Here is a 27,821-nt window from a genome sequence, read left to right on the forward strand (position 1 = left end):
AAAAGGGCAAATAGTAGTAAACCTTAACTACTTAATCTTAAATAAAAGATTATTGAAGAATAATCTTTTGTGACTTGATATTCTGCCCTTCAGGTCCACTGGGCAGAGTTCCTCCCTTCCAGACCCACTGGGGTAGGGGTACTGCCTTCCAGGCCCACTGGAATGAGAGTCTCACCTTCTGTACCCATTGAGATAACTGTGTTGTCTCCACAGCTTGCCAGGCAGGGGTTGGGCCCCTGATGGCTCCAGGTAGCCCTGTCGCCCTGCAATGTCTCTGGTTCTTGCAACCATAGCTCCCTTGGGCTGGAATCATACACTGGTAGCTCTGCTGGTGTGGAGCTGTTGGAGTAGGTGGGTGTTGCCCAAATGGGGTCTTTCTGAATGGGGTCTTTCTGTGGTGGCCTCGTAGTACTCACTGTGGCTCTTGTACTCGGGGCCTGTGATGGGTAGAGCAGCCCTGATGATTTCTGAATTGCTCTTTCCTTGTCTTTGATGATAGCTCTTGGCTTTTGTTTAGGTCACTGACTAATCTCACCATTGTGCTGAATAGTGCCTGGCTTGTGTTGAGAGGACTGACCCATACTGATCTCCTTTATACATTGTCACTTTATCAGACCCTTAGCATTCTCTCCAGAACATGTTTTCTTATTCTTTACAACATGAATAGGCCGAGAGCTTTCTAAATCCTTAAGTTCTGCCTCCCTGTTGATGAACAATCTCATCTTTGAGTCATTTTACTAAAAGCAATCAGAAGGAGCCAGGCCACTTCTTGAACACTGTGCTTAGATATTTCCTCAGCCAAATATCCGGTTTAATTGCTTGCAAGTTCTACCTTCCACAGACACTAGGACATGAATACAATTCAGCCAAGTTTCTTCCACTTTCTAACAAAGGTGGCCTTTCTTCTTCTTTTTTTTTTTTTGAGATGGAGTTTCACTCTTGTTGCCCAGGCTGGAGTGCAATGATGCGATCTCAGCTCACTGCAGCCTCCGCCTCCCAGGTTCAAGTGATTCTCCTGCCTCAGCCTCCTGAGTAGCTTAGATTACAGGCATGCAACACCATGACCAGCTCATTTTGTATTTTTAATAGAGATGGGGTTTCTCCATGTCTGTCAGGCTGGTCTCGAACTCCCGACCTCAGGTGATCCACCCACCTTGGCCTGCCAAAGTTCTGGGATTACAGGTGTGAGCCACTGCACCTGACCACCTGTAGTTTCTAATAATATATCCCTCATTTATGCCTGAGTCCTCATCAGAGTAACCTTTGCTATCTTAGTATGTTTGTGTTGCTGTAAAGGAATACCTGAGGTTGGGTAATTTATAAAGAAAACAGATATATTTGGCTCATGGTTCTGCAGGCTGTACAAGAAGCATGGTGCAGCATCTGCTTCTGATGAGGACTTCAGGAAGTGTCCACTTATGGTGGAAGGCAAAGGGGAGCAGCATCACATGGCAAGAGTGAAAGCAAGAGAGAAAGTGGAGGGAGGTCCCAGGCTCTTTTTAACAATTATTTCTCATGGACACGAAAAAAGCAAGAACTCACCACTCACTCATTACAGTGAGAATGGCACCCAGCCAGCCATTCATGAGGGATTTGCTCCATGACCCAACACCTTCCATTAGGCTCCACCTGCAACATTGGGGATCAAACTTCAACATGAGATTTGGGGGGGACAGATATTCAAACTATATTACTGTCCAATTTCTACCAATATTCTGTTCAGGATTACTTAGGTATTCTCTAAGGTGATCAAAGCTTTCTCTACAGGTCTCTCCTTTTCTTTCTGGGCGCTCACCAGAATAGCCATAAAGATCCTTTCATGACAATATAGGTTCTTTCCAGCATGCACATTCAGACTCTTTCAGCCTCTGTCCATTGCCCTGTTTCAAAGCTGCTTTTCGTTTTTAGGCACTTGTCACTGCAGCACCCCACTTCTCAGTACCAATTTTTCATCTTATCGTGTTTGAGGCTGCTATGCAAAAATACCAGAAACTGACTGATAAACAACAGAAATTTATTTCTCATAGTTCTGAAGGCTAGGAAGTTCCAGGTCAAGGCACTGGCAGACTCTGTGTCTGGTGAAGTCCCTTTTTACTAGGACATTTTTTCACTGTGTCCTCACATTGTGGGAACAGCTAGCCAGCTCTCTGTGGTCTCTTTTATAAGGGCACTAATCCCTTTGTGAGAGGTGAGTTAATGACCTAATCACCCCCCGCAAAGGCCCCACCTCCTAATACCATCACCTTAGGGGTTAGGATTTTGATATACAGATTTTTGGGGAGACACAAACATTTGATCTACAGCAGTTGTTGCTTTTCTCTACTGGCTGAACGAATACTCCATTGCTTGTTTTGCTCTTACCACTCACTTACAATGCCCAGATTCCCTCTAGAGTATCAGCCCTAGCAGGGTATGACTAGTTCACTCTTGTATCCCTTGTGCCTAGCTCAGGCCTTGGCACACTGCAGGTGTTCATGGCATATTTAATGGATGAATGAATCAGTTAAATCAAGAAAGGACCTGGGGGTGCAGGGCCAGGCTGGTGCACTTAATGGAAGCTGTGTTAGGTCAGCCAAGTTGCAAAGTGATGCTTAGAGTAAGAGTTAGGGCTGTTAATACCATTGAGAGAAGTGAGTATATCCTATTTCCTTTTGTTTGCTGCATAGAACCTATCACATTCCTGGGTACACAGAAAATACTCCGAGTGTGTCTATGAAACTCCCCAGGGAAACTGGAGGTAATGTGTCAATCTGCTGTGAAAGTGGCCCTGTTCTTGAGAAAGAGCAACATACCTAGACTCTGCACCCTGCCCAACCTGGTAGCCTGCTTATTTAGGGCCTCATCTCTTTGCCTTCCTCTCTCTGTGCCAAGTGACTACACACATCTAAAGTCAGCTCTCCTCTGCAGCTGCAGGCTTGGCCTTAGTGGCGAGAGGATGCCATCCATCTCATTGGCCCCGGGAGTCTCTCAGAGCCGCAGTTCCGTGTTCTTCAGAGTGCTGCAGAATGGCCTTGGTTCTGCCTCAAGGAAGTAAAAAAGGAGAGAGACGGGTATTGAGTGTCCACGCTGCTGAATGTCTCAGTGAGGGCCTGCATGGCTCTTCACTGCTCCTGAGCCCCGAGGCTCTTCCATGCCTGGCCTAGGTGTATCCTTAAGGACTGCCTCAGCCATGAGGCTTGTAGTCTCCAGAATCTCTTCTCTCTGAGGTCTGATTCCTCTCCCCTTGGTCCACAGGATTCACCCATGTTGCCCTTCAGAATAGGAGGCAACAAGGCTGCCTGAGGCCTGTGTTGCCCACACAGCCAGAAATAAGCCTGGGGAAGCAGCAGGCGGCATCCTCATGGGTTCACTTTCTGTCCTGGGGAGAAGCAGAGAAGAGGGGCTTGGTGGTGAGCTGTTCAACCCTGAGAGGGGCTCAGACCCACAGCTGCTGCTCTCTGCCATGTGGGAGCCCGGGATACACCTACAAACTAATTGAAATATGCTGCAAACTAATTGAAATGTGTGATTTCCCTCCAGTCTACCTGGTCTCCAACTTGAGCAGTTTCTCCTTGCACCATTTTCTTCATCTTGTGTTACGCGGGAAAGTTGGCTTGTTGCTCTTTATGGTTCTGTGATTACCTACAGATCTTTGGTGGTATTTCCAAATCCTTTGCATCGGAGCGGTTCTCAGAGCAATACCTGGTGGAAATAGGCAGAGCGGAGTCTTGGGGTCATGAAGTCGTGCTCCTTCAGGGTGCTGACATTGGGGATGCAAATTGGTGTAACATTTCCGGTGGGTATCTTGACCTCCTTGATTGATCTATCTCATGGAAGTAAATAGACATTCACACACAGGTTTATATACAGGGATGTTCAGTGTGATTCAGGATGTTCAGTGATGACAAGGTGAAATAAATGGAAACATCCCCTTCCTCTAGGTGATTTCTGCTTGAACTCTGGCAGTATTGGGAGCCTCCCTACCAACTTTCTGAGGCAGCTTTCCTGTGTGGACTGCTCTTCTGTGATGTTTGAGTTATCTTCCTTAGGTCGAGTCAAAAGGCTTTTTCCTGATAACTTCAACACAGTCCAGGTAGAATCGGTTCTATCTGGTTCTGCTGTGGAACAGCATTGGGACACATTGGCTTACCACTCCCTGTCCTGACACAGTTTTGAGCATCTTGTCTCTACGTGAGGGGCAGTTGAGTACCCAGCTGTATTGCCCAAAGTGGCCAGTGATAAACAGCTATGTATGAGTGGCTGGGAATACAGGGCAAATGTGTGTGGAGGTGGAGGCTATCTGAGACCTTCTCAGAGAGGGCTACTACTTGAGTTCACACTTGGGAAGGGATGGGGCATACTGGCAGAAGACAAGTGTTGGAGAAAACACAAGGCCTGGGGAGCTAGCCAGAGTTCTTGACTACCAATCCAGAGAATGTCCTACCAGCGAGGGCCACATAGGAGAGAAGGAGCTTCTCTGGGGCTCCGTCTACTCTCCTCCGACACTGACTGTGAAAACACTTCTGAAGCAGGGGATAAGTAATGGTGTGCATCTGGCTGTACCAGCCTCCTGTAGCACTTTTGTGAATGACCCACCACTAATGTCTTATGGGGAATGGTGTTCAGCCTAAGCTCCTCAAATGCCATGTCTCGATCAGGATCTAGCCTGTCTCTGTGTCTGTCCTGGCATCATGTCCCTGAAGACACTTCTGCTTCATTTTACTGACTTGCTCCTTCTTAAGGGAGATCACACCCAGCCCTCCCAGGACAGGGGGCTTTGCTGCTGGTGACCAGAAAACAATTACAGGTGTTTTCTCTCCTATGGGCACATCCCATGATAATTAACTGCCCTCAAGGAATGTAAGCAAGTGTTTTCCAAGATTAGAACAGTGAAGCTGACAGTGGAATTACATATGCTTGCGCCAGCCTTTGTATGCACACCTGAGCCTACAATTAGCTGGAATCTGTGCTTCCCCAGCTGGTCTGGCTCCTCATGTGAAGAAGCAGGATTATGAATGCTCAGGACGGAGATACCAAATGAAGTTCTCAGCCCTGGGTTTGCTTGATGAGTATTTGCTTTTTTCCAATTAGTGTGTCCATTGCTAAAGATTTCCTCTAAGGTCTCAGGGATAGAGATGGACCTCTCTTTACTGGGCCAATGAAAAAAGAAAAGCAGCAAAACAATACATCAAACCCAAATGCCAAAGGTCAGTGGACAAAATGAACAATTTCTTTTCTGACCCTTGTTAGTAAGAAATGGATTTTTAAAACAGAGTACATCACTGTTATCCTAAGGGAATAAAAAAAAGCTCAACTGTTCATTTACATTTCCCTAATAGCTTGCAATTAAACTGCTGCTTGGCACTTTTCCTTAGCAAAGCAGAATTTTAGAGCCTGAGAGTGCCTCTGTGTGTGTGTGTGTGTGTGTGTGTGTGTGTGTGTGTGTGTGCATGCATGTAAACTGCTTTTGTGTGCAGGTCCCAGGGGCCTTGCTTGTTCAACAACTGAACTTTGAGGTAAAACCCCACTGGTGTCTGCCTTACAGACACCCTTAGTGTTACTGGCTGTGCTCTGTCACTCTCTTAACGGCAAGTGCAGACTGCAGTCTCATCCCAGTTAGTGGACTTTACCTGGTCACATCACCCTGTTAGTCTTCATGATCTGGTCAGGAAACATGGAGGATATTGTGAGTTTAATGCTGGAAGTAGGTTTGACTAGTATCCTTGAACATTATATATTTTTTATATATATATATATACACACACACACACAGACAAAAAATACATTATATAATAACATAGTATTATATATTACATATAATAACATACTAATAATTATATATAACAATTATATATCATATATATTTTAAACCAAATATTTATACAATATAATAATAGGGATAATAAGGATATTAGTATTTCTATTTTATATATGTATATAAAATACATATATATACACACACGTATATGATGTCCAGGAATACTAGTATCCCTATTTTATAAATATATATATGAAATCAAATATATAGTATATAATTATATATAGTATATAATTAAAGTCACTATATGTAATATAGAATAATGTTATATGTAATATAGAATATATTATATATAATATATAATGATACATATTATATATAATATATAATAATACATATTATATATTTAAATATATGCTATAAAAATGTGGTTTCACTTATAGGGAAACGTTGATTCAAGTAATGTTCCAAAATGTGTGAACCACCAGAAATGTAGATTGTGATCTGGCAAGTTCATTTTCTTCTTACTGTTTTCCCATTCGCCACATAATTTGCTCCTGGCATATTTAAATATAGCCTGGCTCATGGGATTCCTGAAATTAATAGCAAATGTCTTGCCATATAAATATTTTGTTGGAAAAGTTAGCAGTCTGTGATCTTTAATGTCTCAAAATAAGAATAAGAACAAAAATAGTTAAGGTAACACCTTTTCTGAGTAAATTTAGCTGTTCAGAGAAATTAAATATGATCATTATGCTTAATAATCATCCGATTTAGTGTATGTTATGGTACGTACATTTAATGCAGTGCTAGCAGTATCTTTGAATTTGTTGCTCAATTTCTGGCACATTATAGGTAATTAATAAGTGTTTGTTGAAAAAGTAAAGACTGTAGAATCCTAGCACATTTGGAATGTTTATACCTTCAGCTTTGATAGCTTTGCTTAAACAGGTCCTCAAAATATTAAGGTGGAAATTTAATTCAGATAAGATTGATCTCATCTCTTCATCTCCACTGAACTTTTGAGGACAGTCAGGAAGCTTTTATCTAGGTGAACTCCTTTCTTCAGCCTCCTTCCTGCACTTGGGAGATCTTTCTTTGATTGTGACAACGTTGGTTTCTTTAAGCATTGCTATAGAAATGTGAGACGGGCGGACAGGTGTGAGTCCAGCAGCGTATGTGTCTTCAGAAATTCTGAAAATGCATTTCCTTTTTAGATTTTGAACGATTTAGATCAGCAATACACGGTCGTAAGAGAACTGAGCAACAGAAAGGCATATAGAGTAACAAAGCAGCAGTTCTGTTTCATGTCCTCAATCCTACTTTACTTGAGGGTGTGTTACACATTTGGTGTGTGCCTCTTTACTCATTTTCAATTTATTTGCACCTACACATAAAGTGTTTTTTGGAAATTCTCATTTGAGGCTGTTCAGTCCTCTCTCATCTATGAAGACTAGATTCTCCTCAGCTGCCTTGGCCATTATGCAGTCCAGGTGAGAGGTACATCATGGCGTCCCAAGTTGAAATGAACCACAGTCTAGAGTTCGACATTCGGGTACACCAGAGAGATGTTCATGCTTTTGGAATTGCATGCATACCAGATATGTATCCTTCTGGTGGGCCTGATTCTGCTCTAAGACTTTTTAAATGTGCACTTTTCCTAGGAGTTTTGAAGGTGCTTGAGAAACCTGGCTTGGGGCTGGTTTGGGAAGCATGCCCTGGGATGATGGCTCTCTACTTCTTCTGGGGCCTGCTTGTCTCTCCTGATATGAGCAAGTCTTGACCTGGATGTGTGGAGACCCTGACTTTCGTTATCTGGGCCAAGCAAGATGGGGGGAAGCACATAAATGTGCTGGCATTCCTGTGGTTGACCTCCCAGCTTGAATCAATGGATGCCCTCCACCCTGATGCTGGGGGTTCATCTTGTGAGTATGGGTCCTTCCCATCGCCCCAGGTCTGCTTTCCCATGAAATCTCCCCAACTCACCCCTTCCCTAAGATTCTCATGCTCTTCCTTGATTTTTCTCCCTCTTGGGAATGTTGGGAGGAGGAGATGGACAGATCACATAAAGGGCTTGAAAGAATGCCTGGTACATTACAGGAGCTGGACACATGTTATGTGAACTATTATGGGTAATAGTAACAGCGTTAGCAGCAGCGGCATAATAAGGCCGCAATAAATGTTTAGCTGCTGTTATTTTTATTATTACATATTTGTCCTTTTAAATTTCAAGTTTCTGTAAACAGCAAGTCTTTTGCACCATTGCGTGCCCAGTAGCACTTGGGATACCCTCAGGCGCACAGGAGTCACTCTCTTCAGTTCTCTTTGCCTTGTTAGGAAAATTGGACTCTTTGGACATGATCTCGTGTCTGGGATCTTCTTCATTTGGAACAGGAGGGAGACATGTGAGCCCACATACCCCACGATGGAAAATATCTCTCGTGGGAATCTCTTTCATTTGTAAATGACACAGGCCATTATGCTCTTCCTGTATAATTTTATGACTTAGCATAATGACTCAAATAACCCTAACAACAGAGGAATTACAGCATCATTTTACATGACAGATTATTTCAATGGTTAACATGTTTTTCATTTCAATTAACATTCATTATTTTGTCTCTGGTTCAAAATAGCCACTATGTTAACTATCTGCTTTAGAAGCAATTAGTTTTGATTTGGCAAACAAATTCAATATTATTTCTGAATAGGCAATTTGATAGTAACATGAAAGTAAAATGCATGTAATCCTTCTGTGCCAGGAAACACTCTTATTATTGGAGAGGGATCGTTCTCTGGTGGGTTCTTCATCCCTTTGAGCTGACAGGTCTCTGTCTTAGAGATGTGATAAGAGAACAAAGACAGGACAGAAAAGAAGGTCCAGTTACTAGGACTGGTTATGTAAGCCTCATTTTTTTCCCATCTGTAAAATGGGGTTATTAATAGCATTTACCCTCAGAGTAGTTGCTATGCGTGAGGAATCAGGGAGATGCGTTCAGGGCAATTAGATCGGCATGTAGTAGCCACATGAAGCAAGTGGAGTGCTGCTGCTGGTCTTCAGTATCTGGAATTGCTTTACTCCTTCAGCAGCTGTTCATATGCAGAGCAAAAACAGTTTTATCTAAAGTTATACAAACATGGTAGATGGCAGAGTGTACTGAGTAAAGTGAATGGCCCTCCTTCAGTGACTGAAAGAAAAAGTCAGCAGTTCTCATGTTTTTAGCAGCTACTTTCCCCATTATTAAAATATTTTTGACACAGATTGTTGAATTTCATTTAGCAGGATTATGTCAGGAAATTTACACCTGTACATGTATTTATTGCTAAAAAAAATTACTCTGTCTTGCCACCTGCTTGCTGTGGGGCCTGGCTGTGGTCCCATTATGCCATGGTCAAGTGAAAGGCTGGGTCACATTGATGTCATCAAGGACTCCCTTGGTGTCACCTGTGGGGGAGGTAGCAGGGTGTGGGTTGGTGAGGGTGGGGATATCTCAGTGGGGTCCAGTCTAAAGCAAGAGTGGGAAACACTGAGGTATAGAGTTGAAGGTTAAGGTTGATATTCCCAGGAACCAGGACAGGAGCACCTTGAAGAGAGGGTTTATGACGTGGGCAGTCCGTCTTGCTTGTAGCTGTTGCCATCTTAAAAGAGTGTGCTTATAGTCCTGTCAGCCACTCATGGAGAGTTGTTCTTGTGAATAAGATGAATGTGAATAGATTTGTTTCAATAGTATATTTTATAAAAATCCTCTGAGTGGGGTTCCAAAGAATTGTTTCGTAGCAAAGTAAGTCTTCAATTTGACAATGTCAATATGTGATTCTGGGCAGTACTGTTAACTTGTTAGAGGATCCAATTGTTATGTTAATTAAGTACTACCCAATAATGCTGGATGACAGTTTCCAGTGTTTGAATTTTTGCTCTAGGCTGCATGTCTTTATAAATACTACTAAACTTAGTATTTCTTGCTTGTATAAAAAAACACATAAAATATTGTGAGAAATATAGAAAAACATGATTTCAGCATTCTGATTTATCATTCCTGAATCCTGAAGATTAATATTTGCTGACAATTTGGAACCACATCATCAGAGGCCCTCACGCAGCTTTGGAAACTGTCTGACTTCTAGACAGAAGAGTGTGGGAATCCTTAGTCCGCTGATGCACAGGGGAGCTCCCTCCACCCATTTCTCAGTTGTTTCTAGAGTTTTGTGGGGTTTTTTGCTGAATGTTTTTTTTTTTTTTTCCATAGTCTGAATTAGGATTTCTGGAAACAAGAGCCTGTTGAATTCTTGTTGCTTAAAATAACACACCATTTTTGTCTTTGCCATAGTGCTAACATTTTCCAGAAATAAAAGGAGAACATTCTAAAGGTCCAAAACAATATGTTCACTTATTGACTGAGTAGGATCATGTGCCAAGTGTTGCCCATATTTCTAAGTATGGAAGCACCAACATGATTAAGACCCAGTCACCTCCCTTAAGGAGTACATAGTATATTGAGGAAGAAAGACACAAAAAGAACTTTCACGTTGTAGTGAATGCCACAGTTGGGACTGAACAGGTTATAATGTTGGAAAAACAATGTCATGGTTAACTACTTGGGATGAAGTTTACAGGGTCAGCAAGACTTCACAGAAAGCAATGGATTTGAAGCTTGAACAAGGAATAGACATTGTTATGCAGATGAAAAATAATTGTCCAGTCGTATAGACTTGAATTTGCATGACACGTGGAAGAGACACTTAAGTGTTAGATATGGCTGGCTGGAGATAGAACTTAATAGGACTGCATGGTAGGGAAAACTGGTGTGAGCAGGAAGAGGGAGGTATCCAGCATGGGCTTCCCAGGCTTTTAGCCTGGGTGTGCCCCATGTCCTGTTGGAATAATAATAACCTCTTAACCTTTTGTCAAGTTAAATCAAGGTGCTCGCTTGGAAATTAGAGAGCCCAATCAGAAGTGGTCACAAGGCTTTGATGGAGTGGGAGTGCAGCCAACCTGCCTGTGGAGGGGCCTAGGAGGCTTTCTGAGGAACTGATATTTTAGGCAAGCGGCGGAGAAAGGTGGATGAGGGGAGAAATGTGGGTCAAGGAAAACCCACATGATGGCCCATGGGAAAGAGCTGGCTCTGGGAAACAGCTGAGAGTGGCTGGAGCAAAAATTGGTGTTGGTCGTGGTCAGTGTGCATGTGTGTGTTGGGGAGGGGAGTAGGCAGACAGGGAGCCTGTGAAGGTGGGCTGGGACAGTTTAATTCTCAAGCTTGGAGTGTAGACTATGCCCTAGGAGGTAGGGAGAAGATAGAGATTTTTTTTCTTTTTTCTTTTTTTTTTTTTTTGAGACAGAATTTCGTTCTTGTTGCCCAGGCTGGAGTGCAGTGGCATGATCTTGGCTCACTGCAACCTCCGCCTGCTGGGTTCAAGTGATTCTCCTGTCTCAGCCTCCCGAGTAGCTGGGATTACAGGCACCCACCACCACACCCAGCTAATTTTTTGTATTTTTAGTAGAGACAGGGTTTCACTGTGTTGGCCAGGCTGGTCTCAAACTCCTGACCTCAGGCGATCTACCCGCCTCAGCCTCCCAAAGTGCTAGGATTTTAGGCGTGAGCCACTGTCCCCGGCTGAAGATGGCGGTTTTAAGCATGAGAATCACATGATGAGATTTGTACCTAACAATCATTCCTCTGCTTCACAAACATAATGCTGGGAATTTGAGTATACTTTTAAAAAAAGATGGAGAAGACACAGTTGAACAAAAAGGAATAAGAAATGCCAGTGATCTATTGATTATCTGTCTTCTTGCCATCATGGAGGGCTTGAGGGTTGGAATTTTGTGTGTGGTGCCATCAGCCTGCAGGAGATGTGGCTGCCCCTTGGTACCAGCTGGGCTGGGGTAGATTTAGGGTTCGCTGGCCAATGAGAAGGCTGACAGAACCTGCCGCTCAGACTAAATTGTTGTGTCACCCCAACTGACAAATAACTGTGACATTGGGCATAGCAATCTCATCAAGATACCTTCATTGGATTTCACTCTTCATTGACTCAAGAATGGAAATATCTCGAGTTAAAAATCTTAGTCCCTTGCCTTGACTGGGTTAGTTATTTTTTATGATTTGCACTGAATTGTGGGGATTAAAATACACAATAGCCGGGAAAGTTCTACTTCCTTGGGCTCACATATATTTGTACATAACTTTACATACTTGGCCTCTGGAAAGAGACTTCAGAATCATGTGCCATCTCCACTAGAGTCTTACCTTGTGGAGGTAAGCAACAGCTGAGTTTGCCCCCATCTAACAAGTATTCTTGTTTCATTGGAATTGAGAGCATTCAGAATGGCTTGGCCTTTGTGCCCAGAGTCCCCAAGGTGTCCTAGGAGAAGTCAAAGATGGTTTTACCTGGGCATAATTCATAACCACCTGATATCAAGTATGTCCAGCTTGCTCCTCTGCAGGTATAGAGCCAGGAACAATGTTTCAAAGGAATATTATTTATAAAACTGAGGCATGGTAATGAAAGTACAGATGCCAAAACAGGGGATGAAAATAGTCCCAGACTGATGCAGGTTTCCTGAACAACTTCCATTCAACAAATATAGATGATGTAACTTCGCCCTATTTCTCGGTGACACCGGGAAAGTCACTTCCTCTCTGTGTCTCTGGTTCCTTACCTAGAAAATAAAGTTGTTGAAGTAGAGTAGTTTTAAGGTGTTTTCTGGTTCTGACATTCTGTGATTTTGCGATTAACTATTGAGATACCACTGCAGTGGTCAGCACATAGGGACCCCCTCCCCACCACCCCACAGGGATAACATTCGGGATGCACCAGGCCCTCTCATAGGCACCAATCAGCCTCACCTCCTTGCCTCCCCTTAATGAATTTACTTTAATGGTGAAGTTCAGGTCCAGTGATAAAGATGATTTGTCATTAACTGGTGATTGATAGCTGGTTCCATCTTTTCTTCAAAGCCATTGGTTCAGTGTTTACGTCTTCCTCCCCTGACTTTGACTAAGCTCCCTCAGGCTTTTTTTCCTCTAGGGCATCATTGTACATGGTTATGTCTGCTGCAGCGAAGCTACCCACTCTTTGGACTTTATAGCCCTTTTCTGGGAACTCATAACAAGAATTGCTTCAGCTGTAGACATGCACACTGGGGACTGACCCAGGGGCAGGGCTGCCAGATGCCAGAACTTATGTCTGCATTTGCTGATTCATTATCAGTGTCAGACAATCTGCTGTGTGAATGACGATAAATGTCTGGTGTTCTGCTGAAGGAATCATGTACCCTAAGATTAACCCTATGCTGACAGCCCGCTCATTCTCCACAAGGAGTCGCACCCACCATCCCTTTACCAGTAGCCTAGAACAAATCCTGAAAGAGTAATGTATGTTTGATGAAGGATAATAGGAAACCTCATGTCCATGTAATTTATAAATGGAAATAATAGACTTTAAAAAATCCCAGAGGGCAAAGCCAAGGTGAGCAGCAGCTGTGAAAACAGTGAGGTGTTGGAGAGAAGACCCCAAATGACACACATATGGGTGCCTTCAAATAATTTTCAAGCTGGTAATCTAGGTTGGGCTGAGATGCGCTAAAGAAGAGAGACACATCCCTGGACACTCTCTACAGCTGCGTGGATGCCATCCCAAGTCTAGCTACTGATCAGCCCCGTGACTTCAGGCAAGACTCTGGCTCTCATTGAGTTTCCGTTTTCCCCACTAGTAAGACAAGCAAGTTGAACAAGCAAGGTGATTTCAAGGGACACTCATAAGACTTTCTTCTCTGGTTCTGTAGTTAGATAGGCTCAGCCCTGTGGCCTGCCCAGCCTAGGATTTCTGGGGGCCCCACGTGCTGTGCTGTGGGTACCTATTGATCCTCTCCGATATCACCTTCAAAGGTTGTTCCCCAAACAGACCTTTTTCCTTCTCCTGCCTCCCCCAAATTGCTAGGGTACATTTGAATTAGAATAAGAACCAAATTAACGGTGCTCTTGGCTTCATGCATCTTTCTTTCTTGCTTACTTTCCTTCATTTGGAAGAGGGTAGGTTACCCTAGATACCAAACCTGAATTCCTGAGGACTGGAGATTCATTCCACACCTGGTAGAAAATATTTCCTTCTTCCGCTTCCATGAATTTTTTTGAAAATAAAATGCTGTTTCAAGCCTGGGGACTGAGGATTAATCACATTTCTATGGTTTGGTAATTTCATCCTGCATGTGGGGGCAAGTAATAATTGTAGTAATGGCTACCATTTTGACTGCTTCCTATTTTGCAGGCACTCTGCTGAGTACTTCAGGTACATATGCTCATTTAATTTTCATAATATCCACTTGAAGTCAATTCTATTTTCCTTCATTTTACTAATGAGGAAACTGAGATTTGTGCCATTAAATACCTTGCCAAGGTCGCACTGTGAGTGAATGACAGAGCTGATATTTGAACTTGTACTTTCTGACTCCAGAGCCCAAGCTCTAACCATCATGCAGGAAGGCCAGTGCCAAACATTTCAAAGGCACAGTAATTGCCTGATTGATGGGCCATCCAGAGACCGGTATCCTTCAACCAAAACTCGGCCCCAGGCCCTGGGAGTCACTCCAAGTGGTTTGCTGGGAGAATAGCTTTGGCTAAGAGAGGAAGGGTGGCAGTAACTGCAGGCCTTTATTTCAGTGGTTTATGATATAGTGATGGGGTTCCTTCCGTGGACATAAGCCATCCTAATAGCATCATTTATCATTATGACAAAGGTTAGAATCGGGGGAAACTTGAGCTGGAATGAAAGAGTAGAATTCTGATTATTTTAACAGTTGAAAGTGACATCACCTCAGAGCCTCTATCAAATGGCAAATTGGAAGCTGGACTGAAATTACTTTAAAATATATCCAGAGATAGTTTTCTACAGCTGTGATAAAGTCTTTCAGTTGTGTTCGGAGGTGTGCTTTTGTCTAAAGCACTCATTGAGATGCCTGTGCGTCATCCACACAAAAGGCTGCCTGTGAGCCCCAGGAGAGTCTCAGACTTTGGGGTGCTGTTCTCTGGGCATCTGTGATATGCCACATATGGTATTGGGGCTGATTAAGCCATATTCCCTCACTGTTGTTTTTTTCTGTGTGTTGTAAAAATCTTCCCATGTCAGTAGTCATGTTTTCAATGGCTACATTGTTTTCCTCAGTCCATCTGGTTTGTTGAATCTATGCTTCTGGGACAAAATCCTCTGCTTCCTATCAATGAGTTGGAGCAAATGGAAGTGCTGGCAAAGGCCCTCAGGATCCCTCGGCCTGGTTGGGTAGTCCTTTATTTATTTGGCCTTTTATTCTGGGAACCTAGAGGAAAGACTCATAGCATCTGGAACTTCAACTAATTTATCCCCTTTTTTTCTCATCTTTAGGCAAAAGAAGGGGAACGTGGCCCACAAACACTGGGTTGGACCTTCGAATTTGGTCAAGTGCAAGCCCTGTCCTGTGGCACAGTCAGCCATGGTCTGCGGCTCGGATGGCCACTCCTACACATCCAAGGTTGGCTTTCTTGTCTTTTTTTGTCATCAAAAATACTTCATGTCAGCTTGTTCTAACATGTCTCTGTGCCAAAACTGGGGCTTGGGAAGTGTGGTGGGCTCCGGGCCTTGCCCTTCAGAAGCTGCCGCATGAACAGACTCAGAGATGTTCTCTGGCCATGGAGACAAGCAAAATAAAAATATTCTATCCTGTGTAACTGGGCTGGTTGAAAGGTAAGAAGAAAGGATGATTCTGAGAGTGGCGTGTGATCCTGAAGTTAATCTAGACAAGCTTCCTGGAGAAGGTGGGATAGCCAGCTGTTCAAAAGAGGCAAGTCACATTGCTTGGCTGATGGGGAGCAAACCGGTAAGGGAGGCTCAGGATGCTGCCTTGTGCCAGTGCAGCGGGAGGAAGGGGTGTGATGTCAGTGTACACCTAATCCACACTTACTGCACATCTTGAATGCATCTGCCCTGCACAGGCCCCAAATAAGGCAATGTTCTTTTCTAAGGGGGTGCCTCAAGGATTCACAGACTAATGGGGGTAGGGACAAGTGTGTGACAGGTCATTTTAACTCAAACCAACAAAAAGAAAATGATTTCATAGAAAAAGGGGCTGGGATAAAATATGTCTATTTATATTTATTGGAGGGATGAGGAAAGGCTTTGTTTCTGTTGGAAGGATGAGGAAAAGCCTCTTCTAGAGGGGCATTTCACCTAAGCTAATAATAGGATTTACAGGCAGGGAGGCAGGGGTTATGGAAGTAGAGAAAGGAGGTGATAATTTGTTCTTGGAACTCTCTTTGGGTGAAGCATGGCCATTTGTGTTTGAGAATGGGTACCGTTTTACCAGGATAATGGGACTCTCTTTGGGTGAAGCATGGCCATTTGTGTTTGAGAATGGGTACCGTTTTACCAGGATAATGGGACTCTCTTTGGGTGAAGCATGGCCGTTTGTGTTTGAGAATGGGTACCGTTTTACCAGGATAATGGGACTCTCTTTGGGTGAAGCATGGCCGTTTGTGTTTGAGGATGGGTACCGTTTTACCAGGATAATGGGACTCTCTTTGGGTGAAGCATGGCCGTTTGTGTTTGAGGATGGGTACCGTTTTACCAGGATAATGGGACTCTCTTTGGGTGAAGCATGGCCGTTTGTGTTTGAGGATGGGTACCGTTTTACCAGGATAATGGGACTCTCTTTGGGTGAAGCATGGCCGTTTGTGTTTGAGGATGGGTACCGTTTTACCAGGATAATGGGACTCTCTTTGGGTGAAGCATGGCCGTTTGTGTTTGAGAATGGGTACCATTTTACCAGGATAATGAACTAAAGGGAAACCGTAGAATTGATGGGAGTTTGTTTCTTCATTTTCATATCCTACAACCACCCTCTGAGGGTCTCAACACTGTGGTAGGCACAAAGGAGCCAGCATATGGGTGCGTGTGTCAGGGTTTTCTGTAAGACATGGTGGGTGGAAGTAGAGCTCTTGCCCTCCCCATCTCCTCCAGCCAGAGCTACACCATTTTCATCTGTCTTCCTGTTTTTCTGTGTAAGGTTTAACTTGCAGAGTGGAGTCCGTGACTAAAGAGAGTTGCTGTAGGGGACATCGTGGTGATGGTTCTTGGGCCTTTCTGCTGGGACCTCCTCGTCGCCATGCTCCCACTGCACAGACAATTGGCAACTTCTATTCCCTGTGATCCCCTCACCACCTTGACCCTCACACCATGGAGATGTCACAGGCCCACGATGATCCTCACTGCTTGCTGTCCTCAGAGACTTATCAGGGTTATTTAGAGGCTGTGACCACTTTTCCCTACTGATTTTGTGATGCGTGGGTCATATATCCTTAGGATTTTGTCCACTAATAGTTGAGTTTTATCCTCCCAGGTGTTCACATTATTCTAACAAAGGAGAAGAAAAGTGTGTTTCTTACAAACAGGAAAGTGGAAAAGTACATATGTCTGGCTTGTACTCAGACCCGTGGAATCTGCTTTAGGATTCAATAGCGTATTCATTGTTTGATTGGTTCCTTGGTTCATTCAATAGACATTTGAGCCATTTCTAGTGCCAGGCACTATACTAGGTGCTGGGGAAATTTATAATATAGTGGGAATAAAAGAGTTGGCTCTTCTTCATGGCCAGACTCAGGAATCCTTAACTCTGTAACTCCAGATCTGTGCTGTGAGTTAGAAATTCTTTGTCTAAGATTATAGCCTTTCTCAGTAGCCATAGCCCATCTCAGCTCAATTAAACCCACACTTCCCCATCCCCTTACTCTTTTTAGCCACTAATAGATTCAACATTTTTGATAGTTTGTAGTAATAGGACTTGCTTTTGACACTCCAGCCATGTCTGGAATGGTGAATTTAAAGGGGACATTGATAAGTCATTTCTACCCCCCATTGCCAAAGGCAGATCAGGCCATCACTGCCTTTCCCTTAGGGCGCAGATGCTAGGTGTGTAAATAGTCATCTGGAGATGCTGTTAAAATGCAGATTCTGAGATGACGGGGTCTGACATCTGCACTTCTAGCAGTTTCCCAGGTGATGGCCAAGCTGCTGGTCCACAGACCACACTTTTAGTAGCGAGGATGTCAGTGTTTATAGGACCCTTCTAATAGGTCTCCCTGCCTCCAGTCTGCCCCTCCTGCTACCCCAAAGTCCATTTCCACATATCCAAAGAGGGGGAATTTTTGTAATAAAAGTCTGTGTGTCTCCTGTGCTAAAAATGCTTGGTGAGCTCTCCCTTGCTACTAGAACTGAGCTCAGGCTCTATTGTTATTAACAGGGCCCTCCAGAGCCTGCCCCCTTTTACTCCAGGTCACTCATCATAGAAAGAATCTTTCAATGATTTGTTCAGCAGCTCTTATTGAATACTTGCAGTTGTTGTACGCACTGTGCAAAATATGGGGTAGGGGCAGTAAGGGACTAAGACAGGCACCATTCCTGCTCACTTGGAGGTTACCATCTGGTAGGGGACACAGAAATAGGTAACCAAGCAAATAAATATGTAATTTCAAATTTTAGTAAGCACTACAAAGCACAGTTCTGAGACAGAGGTTGGAGAGAGACTTGCTTTATAGGGGATGGTGATCTGGGAAGCTGTCTCTGAGGGGGTGTCCTTTAAACTGAGAGTGGAGGAGTAGAATGTTCCAGATAGAGAAAATAGCATGGGCCAGTGCAGTAAGGCAATGTGAGGTGTTTGAAGAACCGTGAGGATGCCCCTGTGGAGAGACACGAGATGAGGAAGAGAGGGAGGATATCGAAGCCGTCTAAGCAGGGACACTTAGCCAGCCTGGAAGATGAGAAGATGATCTGGCAATTCCAGGCTTGAGGGATACTTGGTATTGTAATTGCCTTAAGAATGTGAGATCCCAGAGGCAGAGACCTTTTGTAGTGGCTGCTCAGGCATGGGGTGCAGTACATAGTGGCTGCTCAGAAAACATCATTACCAAGAGAGGAGCCAAAAAAGAGTCTAGCTGAGAAGGAATGGGGAGATTCCAGTACACATAACTCAACTTGGATTTGAGTTAATGGGGTGGAGAGAGCTTTGCAATAGAAAAAAACAAGCCATCCCTATCGTGGGCCAAACTGCTTAGCTGAAAACCCAACCTGGGGCTCTGGCAGAGACTTAGCAGCTCCTTGCAATGTTTCTCTCTTTGTGAAGATCCTGTTTGTGGTGTTCAAATTATTCCTTCCAGCTCTGGAGCAAACTGATCCTCAGCCTGAGACTGGAGATGAGCCATGAGATGTCTGAGTGCTCAGGACCGTTTGGGCAAGTGGCGTATTGTACATCAAACCCCGGTACAAACCTGCTCACTGACCTCCGTCTCTCATTCACAGAAGGAGCTTAAAATGCCAGCTCCCTGTGAACCTTGAGCTGCAAAGAGCAGTGGTAACCTGTCAGAATGGCTGAAATGCTGTCAGTTGCCCAGAGAATAGCTCTGGAAATGTTCGCTGGTCAAAGCCTCCTGGTAGTTTGGGCAGGAAAGTTGACTTTTTGGATATGGGAAGGCTGCCTGCTTACAGGTACTTAATAGCTTGCTTGAGAGTCAGGATTAGGATTGAGGAGACCCCTTTGCAATGACTCCTTATTCTTCATAAGAGGAGCGGCATGTACATACTGCTGGGCCTGGCCCTTAGACCTTCCCAAACAGCATCCTGATGTTCCTTTGGTGTCTTTAAGTTCCTGAACCAGCCTGACCAACTTCTCAGTTTCCCAGACCTGCTGAACCCTTTTCCTGGGGTGGAAGAAGATGTCTAGAGCCCTCTTACCAAAGGTTATAGTATTCTTCTCCCATATTCCATATAGGATATACCGAAGCTCCAAAAGACAAGGATAGTGGGAGTTTCACACCCATGGTCTCCTGCCTGGGTATCTGTGATCTATTCACTTCTATTGGATGTTAAAGGGAAAAGAGTGGTGGGAGGGGCACTGCAGCAGTGGGAAATGGCATGGGTGTTTATTCTTGGCATTAATGTGCTGGTCTTCTGTCTTATGTGAACATATAGAAGTTTGTGTTTTCTCTTTCTTAACGTAGTGGGGCAAATATTACTTAATCCGAAGCTGTGCATTGATTACTGAAGACTTCTGAAGCAGAGGACAATTCTAGACCCCTGTCTCTGAGACTTCCTTCCAAGAGGGCTATTTCAGTCTGGTTGGATTGACTACTGGAGTGTTTTAGACATTGATCCTAAATACATGGCCACTTATTTATGGAGCTTCAAAAAGATGATTTAGTCTCCCAGACAAAGCTGTTGGAGACCACCAGTAGATGCAGATGCTCAATTAATAAGAGTGAATTAGTTAACCGTAAAGGAGCAAATGACTTCCCATCCCATGGAGTTAGAACCTTTTTTGGATCATTGGTGTCAGGAAACAAAGGACAGATGAAACCATGATGCATGTGTAGCTGGAGGTGATTCAATGTCATTAAGTCAAAAATCATAAAAATTAGTTTTGGCAAAAATATATTACTGCCCCTGTCCCATCATCACCAGGGAAACCCACACTCCATAATACATAGTCACACTTCTCCAGGTGAATTGTTTACTCCTTCAAGACGGGTTCCACGGCTGCGGGAGCATCACTGGCACAGCTGGAGGAAGAAACCTGAGCATCTTCCTGTCCTTGATGCTGGTATCTGTCCTTGCATTTCATCAAATGAGCTTTCCTTCTGCTTCTGGGTCCCCAGTAGTCAGAGGTTCCTAGAAGTGGGGGATGCATTGAGGAGTCTTTGTCTGCAGCAGGCCTCTTCTGTTGCCGTGATACCAGGGACACCACTCAGAGCTGTGTGACTCCCCCAGGATCAAAGATAAAGTACACAGGAAGGCACAGAGTCTTGAGATGAAGGGATATGAGATGTTACATGGCAATAAATGTTTATTCAGACGCTATAAAGCATAATCCATAAAAGATAAGGTACAGAAGGGCACTACAGGGAATTGACAAATGGAAGGCCAACAGTGCAGCTGCTTTGAGAGTGTGATATAGACTCTGACCCTCGCTTGGCTTCCAGGATCACCCTAGTAATTTCTTAACTACTCTTGATACTACATTTTTATGGCAAGGAAGACTGAAGTAAATTTCTGAATTTATTGAATTCAGAAATTCAATAAATATGTATTGAGTTCTTTTCTCCTCTGTACCATACACTGTGTTAAATACTAGGGATATGGCAAAAGACAAAATAGACAAAGCCCCAGTTTTCACGGAACTTACAAGGAAGATAGACAAATTGAAAAGCAGTCTCCTTTCATTAGAATAGATGTTTAGATAAGGGACATTTGGGAAGCTGCAGGAACACAGAGCAAGGCCACTTCAACCAGTTTGGATGTAGAAGGAGTCTTCTTTGGGCAAGCGATAGTTCAGGTGAGATCTTAAGACTGGAAAAGTCAACTAGAGTAAGAGCTGGGGGCACAGGAGCTCATTCAGTCAGGGAGGAGGGGGTCGAAGAGGTGAGAGAAAGCATGGCACCTTGAAGGAGCTGGTGACTGTCAGTGTGGCCAGGTCTCATGTGAGGTAGGGAAAGGGGTTCACTAGCTATAGAAATGAGGCTAGAAAAGTCACCAAGGGCCACATTTTGCAGGGGCCACATGAAGGGGTTTGGACTTTACCTGAAGAGTATTGGGGAACCTACCAAAGGCTTATATTTTTGAGTATGCTTACAGTGGCTGCAGGGTGGGCATGGTTGGGGCAGGATTGGAGGCAGGGTGACTATGAGAAGCCTCCTGGAATCATCTAGGCCTGGTGTGAGGGAGGCCTGGATTTGCAGAGAAGGTACAGGGATGGATAGAAAACCATCTAAAAAGGTATTTAGGAAGCTATAGCTGGTCTTAGCAACTATTTGAATTTCAGATATAGAGTCATTACAGCTCTGAGCCCGGGAGGACTTTACCTTCTTCATCTTAGCAGGACTTGCAAGGTCCTCTTGCCTGCAGCTTTGTGGTTTTGTCCTGGACCATCTGGGAGCCCAGCACTTCTGGAATCCTTTCCTTTCTTTTCTGTTATCAGCATAGAAAGAGTAAAGCTTGCTGGGGGCCTGATTGCCAGCTTTTAATTCTGTCTGCTGGAAGAGAAGCACTGATGCTGCTGACTGGACCCTGGGTAGCCCAGGCTTCACCCAGGTGGGCAGTCCCAGGCTTTCTCTCTCTGGGGGAGAGAGCTGCTTTAGAAAATGGGAGGAGATCTGGTGAGGAACTGGGCTCCTGGGAGCTCAGAAAGGAGCAGAGGAGGAGGTCGCTACTGCTCCAGGTCCTGGCCGTGGTTGGGGTGGGGAGGGGTTCTAATTGTCAGGCCTCCTTTGATAGGACTGTATGGACTTCTCTCATCTGGGCCCACCTGACTGAAGCTCAGATGTCAGGGCTGACTGTTCACTTCCCAGCACTGGGCCTTGTCTTTGAGGAGAGGGCTCACCATGCACCCACCACCACTGTGAATCTTGAGAGCCAGCACCGTTCTCTGGCATCAGCTTGGCTGTTGGTAACCGGCGACCAGGCAGGCAAACACCCGTTTGCTGTCACTCCCCTCTCCCTGACATTCTCTTCCTTAATTGCTGTTAAACAATTAGCAAATGGCTCATTTATGTCTTGACACAGAAGAGAGATGCAGAGTTAAGAGCTGCTGTGGAGGAAAATGTTTCTCTTCCCTTCTGCCTGCGCACGTGAGGGAGTGGAGAGAGCACTTGCTTTACAGGGTTGGCATTTCTTTCAGCATATTGTCGCTGCAGATTATATTATTTTTTTCAGAGGCATCTTAATAGTTTCCAACAATTGCTACCTTGTAAAGGTCACGTTTGAAGTTCTTGGCAAGTGGAGTCTGTATTGGCCCACATTTCCTAACAACAGGCTATTCTCAGGGTTGGAGCAAATCAGGGGTGTGGATGTGTAAGACTTCTCAAGATGGCTTTAAGCTCTGCATGACTTCTTTGTTTCCCACAGGCTTTTATGACCTTGTGACCATGTCAGGCATAGGAGGTTTTTATGTGTGGCTACTTTTCTTTTACGCAGAGTTGAGACTGTTGGTGTTTTCAGAAGTGTTTTTTCTGCTCCCACCAGACCTGTGGGTTGAAAATTGGCTTTACTTGCAAATGGCTTATTGGTGATGGCCTTGCTTCTGAATAAGCAGAAAATAAAATTATTGGAAACTGAAGGCAAAAGATTGCACTTGCACATGTTGTGCATCGACAGGCTGGAACACAATGGCAATAGCAATGGCGTTAAGGATGAGAGAAGCAGCAGCTGCAATTAGGCAAGTCACTGGGTGTTCCCATCTGTGCAGCACTGAGGGGAGATGAGAAGTTAAAATTCTGATTTCATCTATGTCTACTCTTGGGTGGGAAAAAGAGACTTGTGCAGATAGACCGCAGTGGACACCAACAGTCCAATAAGGCAGTGGTCCCCAACCTTTTTGGCACATGGACCAGTTTCCTAGAAGACATTTTCCCCCCTGGGCCATGGCAGGGGATAGTTTGGGGATGATTCAAACATATTACATTTATTGTGTACTTTATTTCTATTATTATTGTATTGTAATACCCAATGTTGTATAATTATTTTGTTGTAATGAAATTAATTATACAACTCACCATAATGTAACATCAGCAGAAGCCCTGAACTTGTTTTCCTGCAACTAGATGGTCCCATCTGGGGTGATGGGAGATAGTGACAGATCGCCAGGCATTAGATTTTTATAAAGAGCATGCAACCTAGATCCCTTGCATGTGCAGCTCACAGTAGGGTTCTCACTCCTATGAGAATCTAATGCTGCCGCTGATGTGACAGGAGGCGGAGCTCAGGCAGTAATGCTCGCTTGTCCACTGCTTATTTCCTGCTGTGGGCCGGTTCCTAGCAGACCACAGACCAGTCGCAGTCCATGGTCTTGGGGATGGGGACCCTGCAATAAGGCATTTGGTGTAGATTTTATTATTTTGATTTTGTTTGTATTAGTCCATTATCTCACTGCTATAAAGAAATACCTGAGACTGGGTAATTTATTTTTTAAAAAGAGGTTTAATTGACTTATGGTTCTGAAGGCTGTACAGGCTTCTGCTTCTGGGGAGGCCTCAGGAAATTTATAATCATGGTGGAAGGTGAAGTGGAAGCAGGCCCTCTTTATGGCAGGAGCAGGAGGAAGAGAGAGCGATGAGGAAGATGCCACACACTTTTGAACAACCAGATCTCCTGAGAACTCTTACCATGAAAACAGCACCAAAGTAGGGATCAACCCCCATGGTCCAATCACCTCCCACCAGCCCCACCTCCAACACTGGGGATTACAATTCAACATGAGATTTGGGTGGGGACACAGATCCAGACCATATCACTGTTGCTTAGAAAAAGCCAACAAATGAAGTGGTATGTGTTTGGAGACGTACTCAGTGGCATCTAACCAACTCCATGCGATTTTGCTTTATACATTCAACAATTCGAGGGTTGGAGACAAACACTCAGTGTCAGATGCCTCAATTTTGCCTTTTCCACTCAGTCCTTACTCATTTTCAACCTTTTTTCCTCAGCCAAATATCATTTAATAAAAAGAGCTAGTTTACATGATGTGAAAATCCTCAACTGTTAGTTTAAATAGAGCTCATGCCCTAGTTTTGTTAGAATCATCCTCTTTTCTGATTTTCAGGGCTTTTGGAAAGAGCACTTTGGAATGATAGTTAAAATATTAATGGTGCATTAGGATATAGGTTGTAGCTGCCATAACAAAAACCCAAATGAAACAGAGGCTTATAATTGGATTACATTTTAGCTCTTGCTCCTGTAAACATTTACCAAGGTAAGCAGCCCAAGGCTGATGTGCAGCCTCCAGACTGGCGACGACCAGGATCTTTTTAGCCTGCTGTCATTCTCAGTAATTGGAGTTGTTGAGCTTCTGTCTCTGGGTCCAGGATGGCTGCTACATCCAGCCAGTAGGATGGAGGAAAAGAAAGGGGGCACAATTGCAAAGCCACCAGTGTTACTTCTGTTTACATCCCACTTGCTAGAATTTAATCATAAGTCCACTGCAAGCTTCAAGGGAGGCTGGGGAATGTCATTTTTATTATAGGCAACAATGTATCCAGCCAAAATAGGAAAGTTACATTTTTAAAAGAAGGACAAAACCGGGCATGGTGGCTCATACTTGTAAACCCAGCACTTGGGGAGGCCAAGGTGGGTGGATAACCTGAGGTCAGGAATTTGAGTCTACTCAACATGGTGCAACTCTGTCTCTACTAAAAATACAAAAGATAAGCCGGGCGTGGTAGTGGACGCCTGTAATCTCAGCTACTCGGGAGGCTGAGGCAGGAGAATCTCTTGAACCCGGGAGGCAGAGGTTGCAGTGAGCAGAGATCACGCTATTGCGCTATAGCCTGGGCAACAGAGCAAGATTCTGTCAAAAAAAAAAAAAAAAAAAAAAAAGGAGAACAGAGTAGATATCCAGCAGTCACTACCACAGTGATATTTAAATAATAATAACAATAACAACAGAAAAATAGTAATTATTGAGCATATTAAGTACTATCACATTGTGCTAAGTGCTACAGTATTCTTTATTTTATTTTCTGTATTATTTGATCTAGCTCTCACAGTAAACCTATAAGGTAGGTACTATTGTCAGTCCTAAATTGAAAATGAGAAAACTGAAGCTATACAACTTTTTTTGAGGTCAATATGGCTAGTAAGTAGCAGAGTAGATATTTGAACCTTGGTCTGTCTGACTCAAGAGCCACCATTTTTACTTCCACAAGTGAAAAACCATCTGAAAAGTAATGTAAAATACTAGTTGTAATATCAGAATGCTTTTGATTTTAATGACAGAAACATGACTCAACCCAAAAAAGGACACTTACTGGCATAAAAGACTAGAAAGCATATTGGGGTAGCCAGGCCTTAGAGAAAGAAGGAAACTTTCAGTGTTGCCACCACACTGTTTCTTTTCATCTCTCATCTTTGTTTGCTTCTACTTGTATTTATTCTGCAAAGAGGCTTTCTTCCCTCAGCAGAGAATAGGGATTTTCATAGCCCCAGATTCACTTGCTCCCAGCCTAGAAACACCAAAGAAATTTACTTATGTTTTAACCCTGGCAAAAGATTCCAACTAGCTCATTTTGAATCATGTGTTCTTCCCTTAATTAAATATTATATCCAGGCTGATATGGCCCTGTAGTTGGCCTACTCTGGTCACATGAACCTCTTCATCCCAACATTCGCTGTGAATAAGAGTTAAGATTTTTTTCAGCAGAAGAAGTGGGAGGAAAAGAGTTTATACTGCATGAATTAAATTTAATAAGTAGTGTACCACCCAATCACCTTTTTAAATATTAACTATGTTAGCCTCATTAAATGCCTGAGCCGGATGACCCTGGTTTGAGCTGGTAAGAATGTATTAAGGCATATTGTGTTTCTAGGAATGACAGGCATAGAGGGACATGCAAGGCAAGTTTTTATCCCAGACATGATTTTTAGTTGAAGAGAAAGTTCATCTATGGGAACGTGATCTAGTGTCATTTTAATTCAGGATGCTTTTAAACCATTTGGCCTAATGTTTTAATACTTTCTTCTGATCATGGGACACATCTGTCCTCAGTTCTCCCAGCATTTATTTCTTCTTAGAACGTGCCAAGATAACACAGTCTTTTTGGCTCCTGAAGATAAACTTTCAGGCAAAATGGTTATCGTGACATTTTCAGAAAGCACAGATGTTCAGACATCGTCCATTGTGAAAATACATCCACGGAATTTACACAGACTACTTAAGCATGCAGATTAGTCATGAAGTTAGAGCAGAAGGAAGCAATTCAACTAATTATTGTACCACTTATTTCTATGTTCTATATGCAAACATGCATTTAACCAAGATTTGAAGAATAAGTTTTCGTTTCTTCTTCTCAAATGCCTTGAGTAGAATGCCATGTAATGCATTCGACTCATTAGTTAGTGCTTTTGTTAAAAACACATTAGGAAGAATACCTTCTTGTTGTCAGTTCTGTTGAATGCACAATTAAGCCATTTGATAAAGCAATTACCTGAACACAAAGATGCTTGGCCTCACTTCATCAGGAGATGAAATTAAGGATTAGGTAAAATTGCACAGCGCACAATATCTCTGCCTACCAATCCTTTAAAAGACAGAAAGGTCCCTGGCCAGAATGAATAGACACAGTGCTATAAGCCTAATTAAATCATTGCAAACAACTTTAATTAAGTTCATGATCATGTCGCTTTTGTTTTTCTTTAAAAGAGACAAACAAAATATTCCCTTGCTGACATTCTGCTCAAATGAGTATGGTTACACTTCTTCACATTTTCCAAGAGAACATTTCAGTGCCAGGATATAGGTCGTGCTCAGAGAAGCTGATCTTACTTTGTAAGCCCTAGGCTGGGGCCTGTGTGTTATATGAGGGAATTAAGGAATATTAACTGGATTGAAACTTACCATGAGTTGTTGCCATAATTGCATATTGAAGGAAATGTCTTTAACGATGCTCTTATTTTTACCAAAGCAATTTTTTTGTTTCCCTTTTGCAAACAAATGAAACATTTGGGAATCTTTGTATACCATGAACAGAACAGAAATGCTTCTTCCTTTGGACAATGGTGTCCTTCTTGAGCTGCTAGGTTCTGTCCAGGAAGGTTCTCAGAACAGCAAACCTCCAGTAGTAGGAAGGGCCCTGTGTACAAAAGAGTGAGTTTTCCCCAGTTCTCATCCAAAGGCAGTAAGGACAGCTTTTGAATCCAAAGCTCCCCAAAGTCAGGCTGTACAACAGCAGGCAGGCAAGAAACTTGGGTGCTATAGGCACCTGGTGACCCCAAACAGTTTGGTCAGATTGAGCTCATTAGAAGTATTTCTTTGCTTTCTCTTCTCCAGCAGAGAGACCAAAAGATGATATGTATCAGTGAGGGTGGGGTGCCCCAAAGGTGGCTCTGATCAAGATTCACTACATCATGCACGTTGTCTTCTACCATTTTCCGCTGGAAGCTGTCTAGGCCAGCCACCTGGCTTCTCTTTATAGGAAACCAATGCACAACCCAACTGCCAGGTACCAAACGAGGGACGAGGAGAGGTGGGATAGAGAGAATGCATCAATTGTTTTTGGCAATTTAATGCACTATGATG

General features: G+C 43.5%; 1 protein-coding gene across 1 annotated transcript in view; it reads left to right on the forward strand.

The window, feature by feature from the left end:
* The window catches only part of SPOCK1 (SPARC (osteonectin), cwcv and kazal like domains proteoglycan 1), a 616,468-nt gene that overhangs the window by 468,665 nt on the left and 119,982 nt on the right, over nt 1-27,821 (forward strand). The window contains exon 6 of the mRNA XM_050795625.1: nt 15,116-15,242. Within this exon, the coding sequence (XP_050651582.1) occupies nt 15,116-15,242 (127 nt within the window). The remainder of the gene's footprint in view (nt 1-15,115; nt 15,243-27,821) is intronic.

The sequence above is a fragment of the Macaca thibetana genome, chromosome 6 (genome assembly GCF_024542745.1).
Source record: "Macaca thibetana thibetana isolate TM-01 chromosome 6, ASM2454274v1, whole genome shotgun sequence".
In the NCBI taxonomy this organism is placed as follows: Eukaryota; Metazoa; Chordata; class Mammalia; order Primates; family Cercopithecidae; genus Macaca; species Macaca thibetana.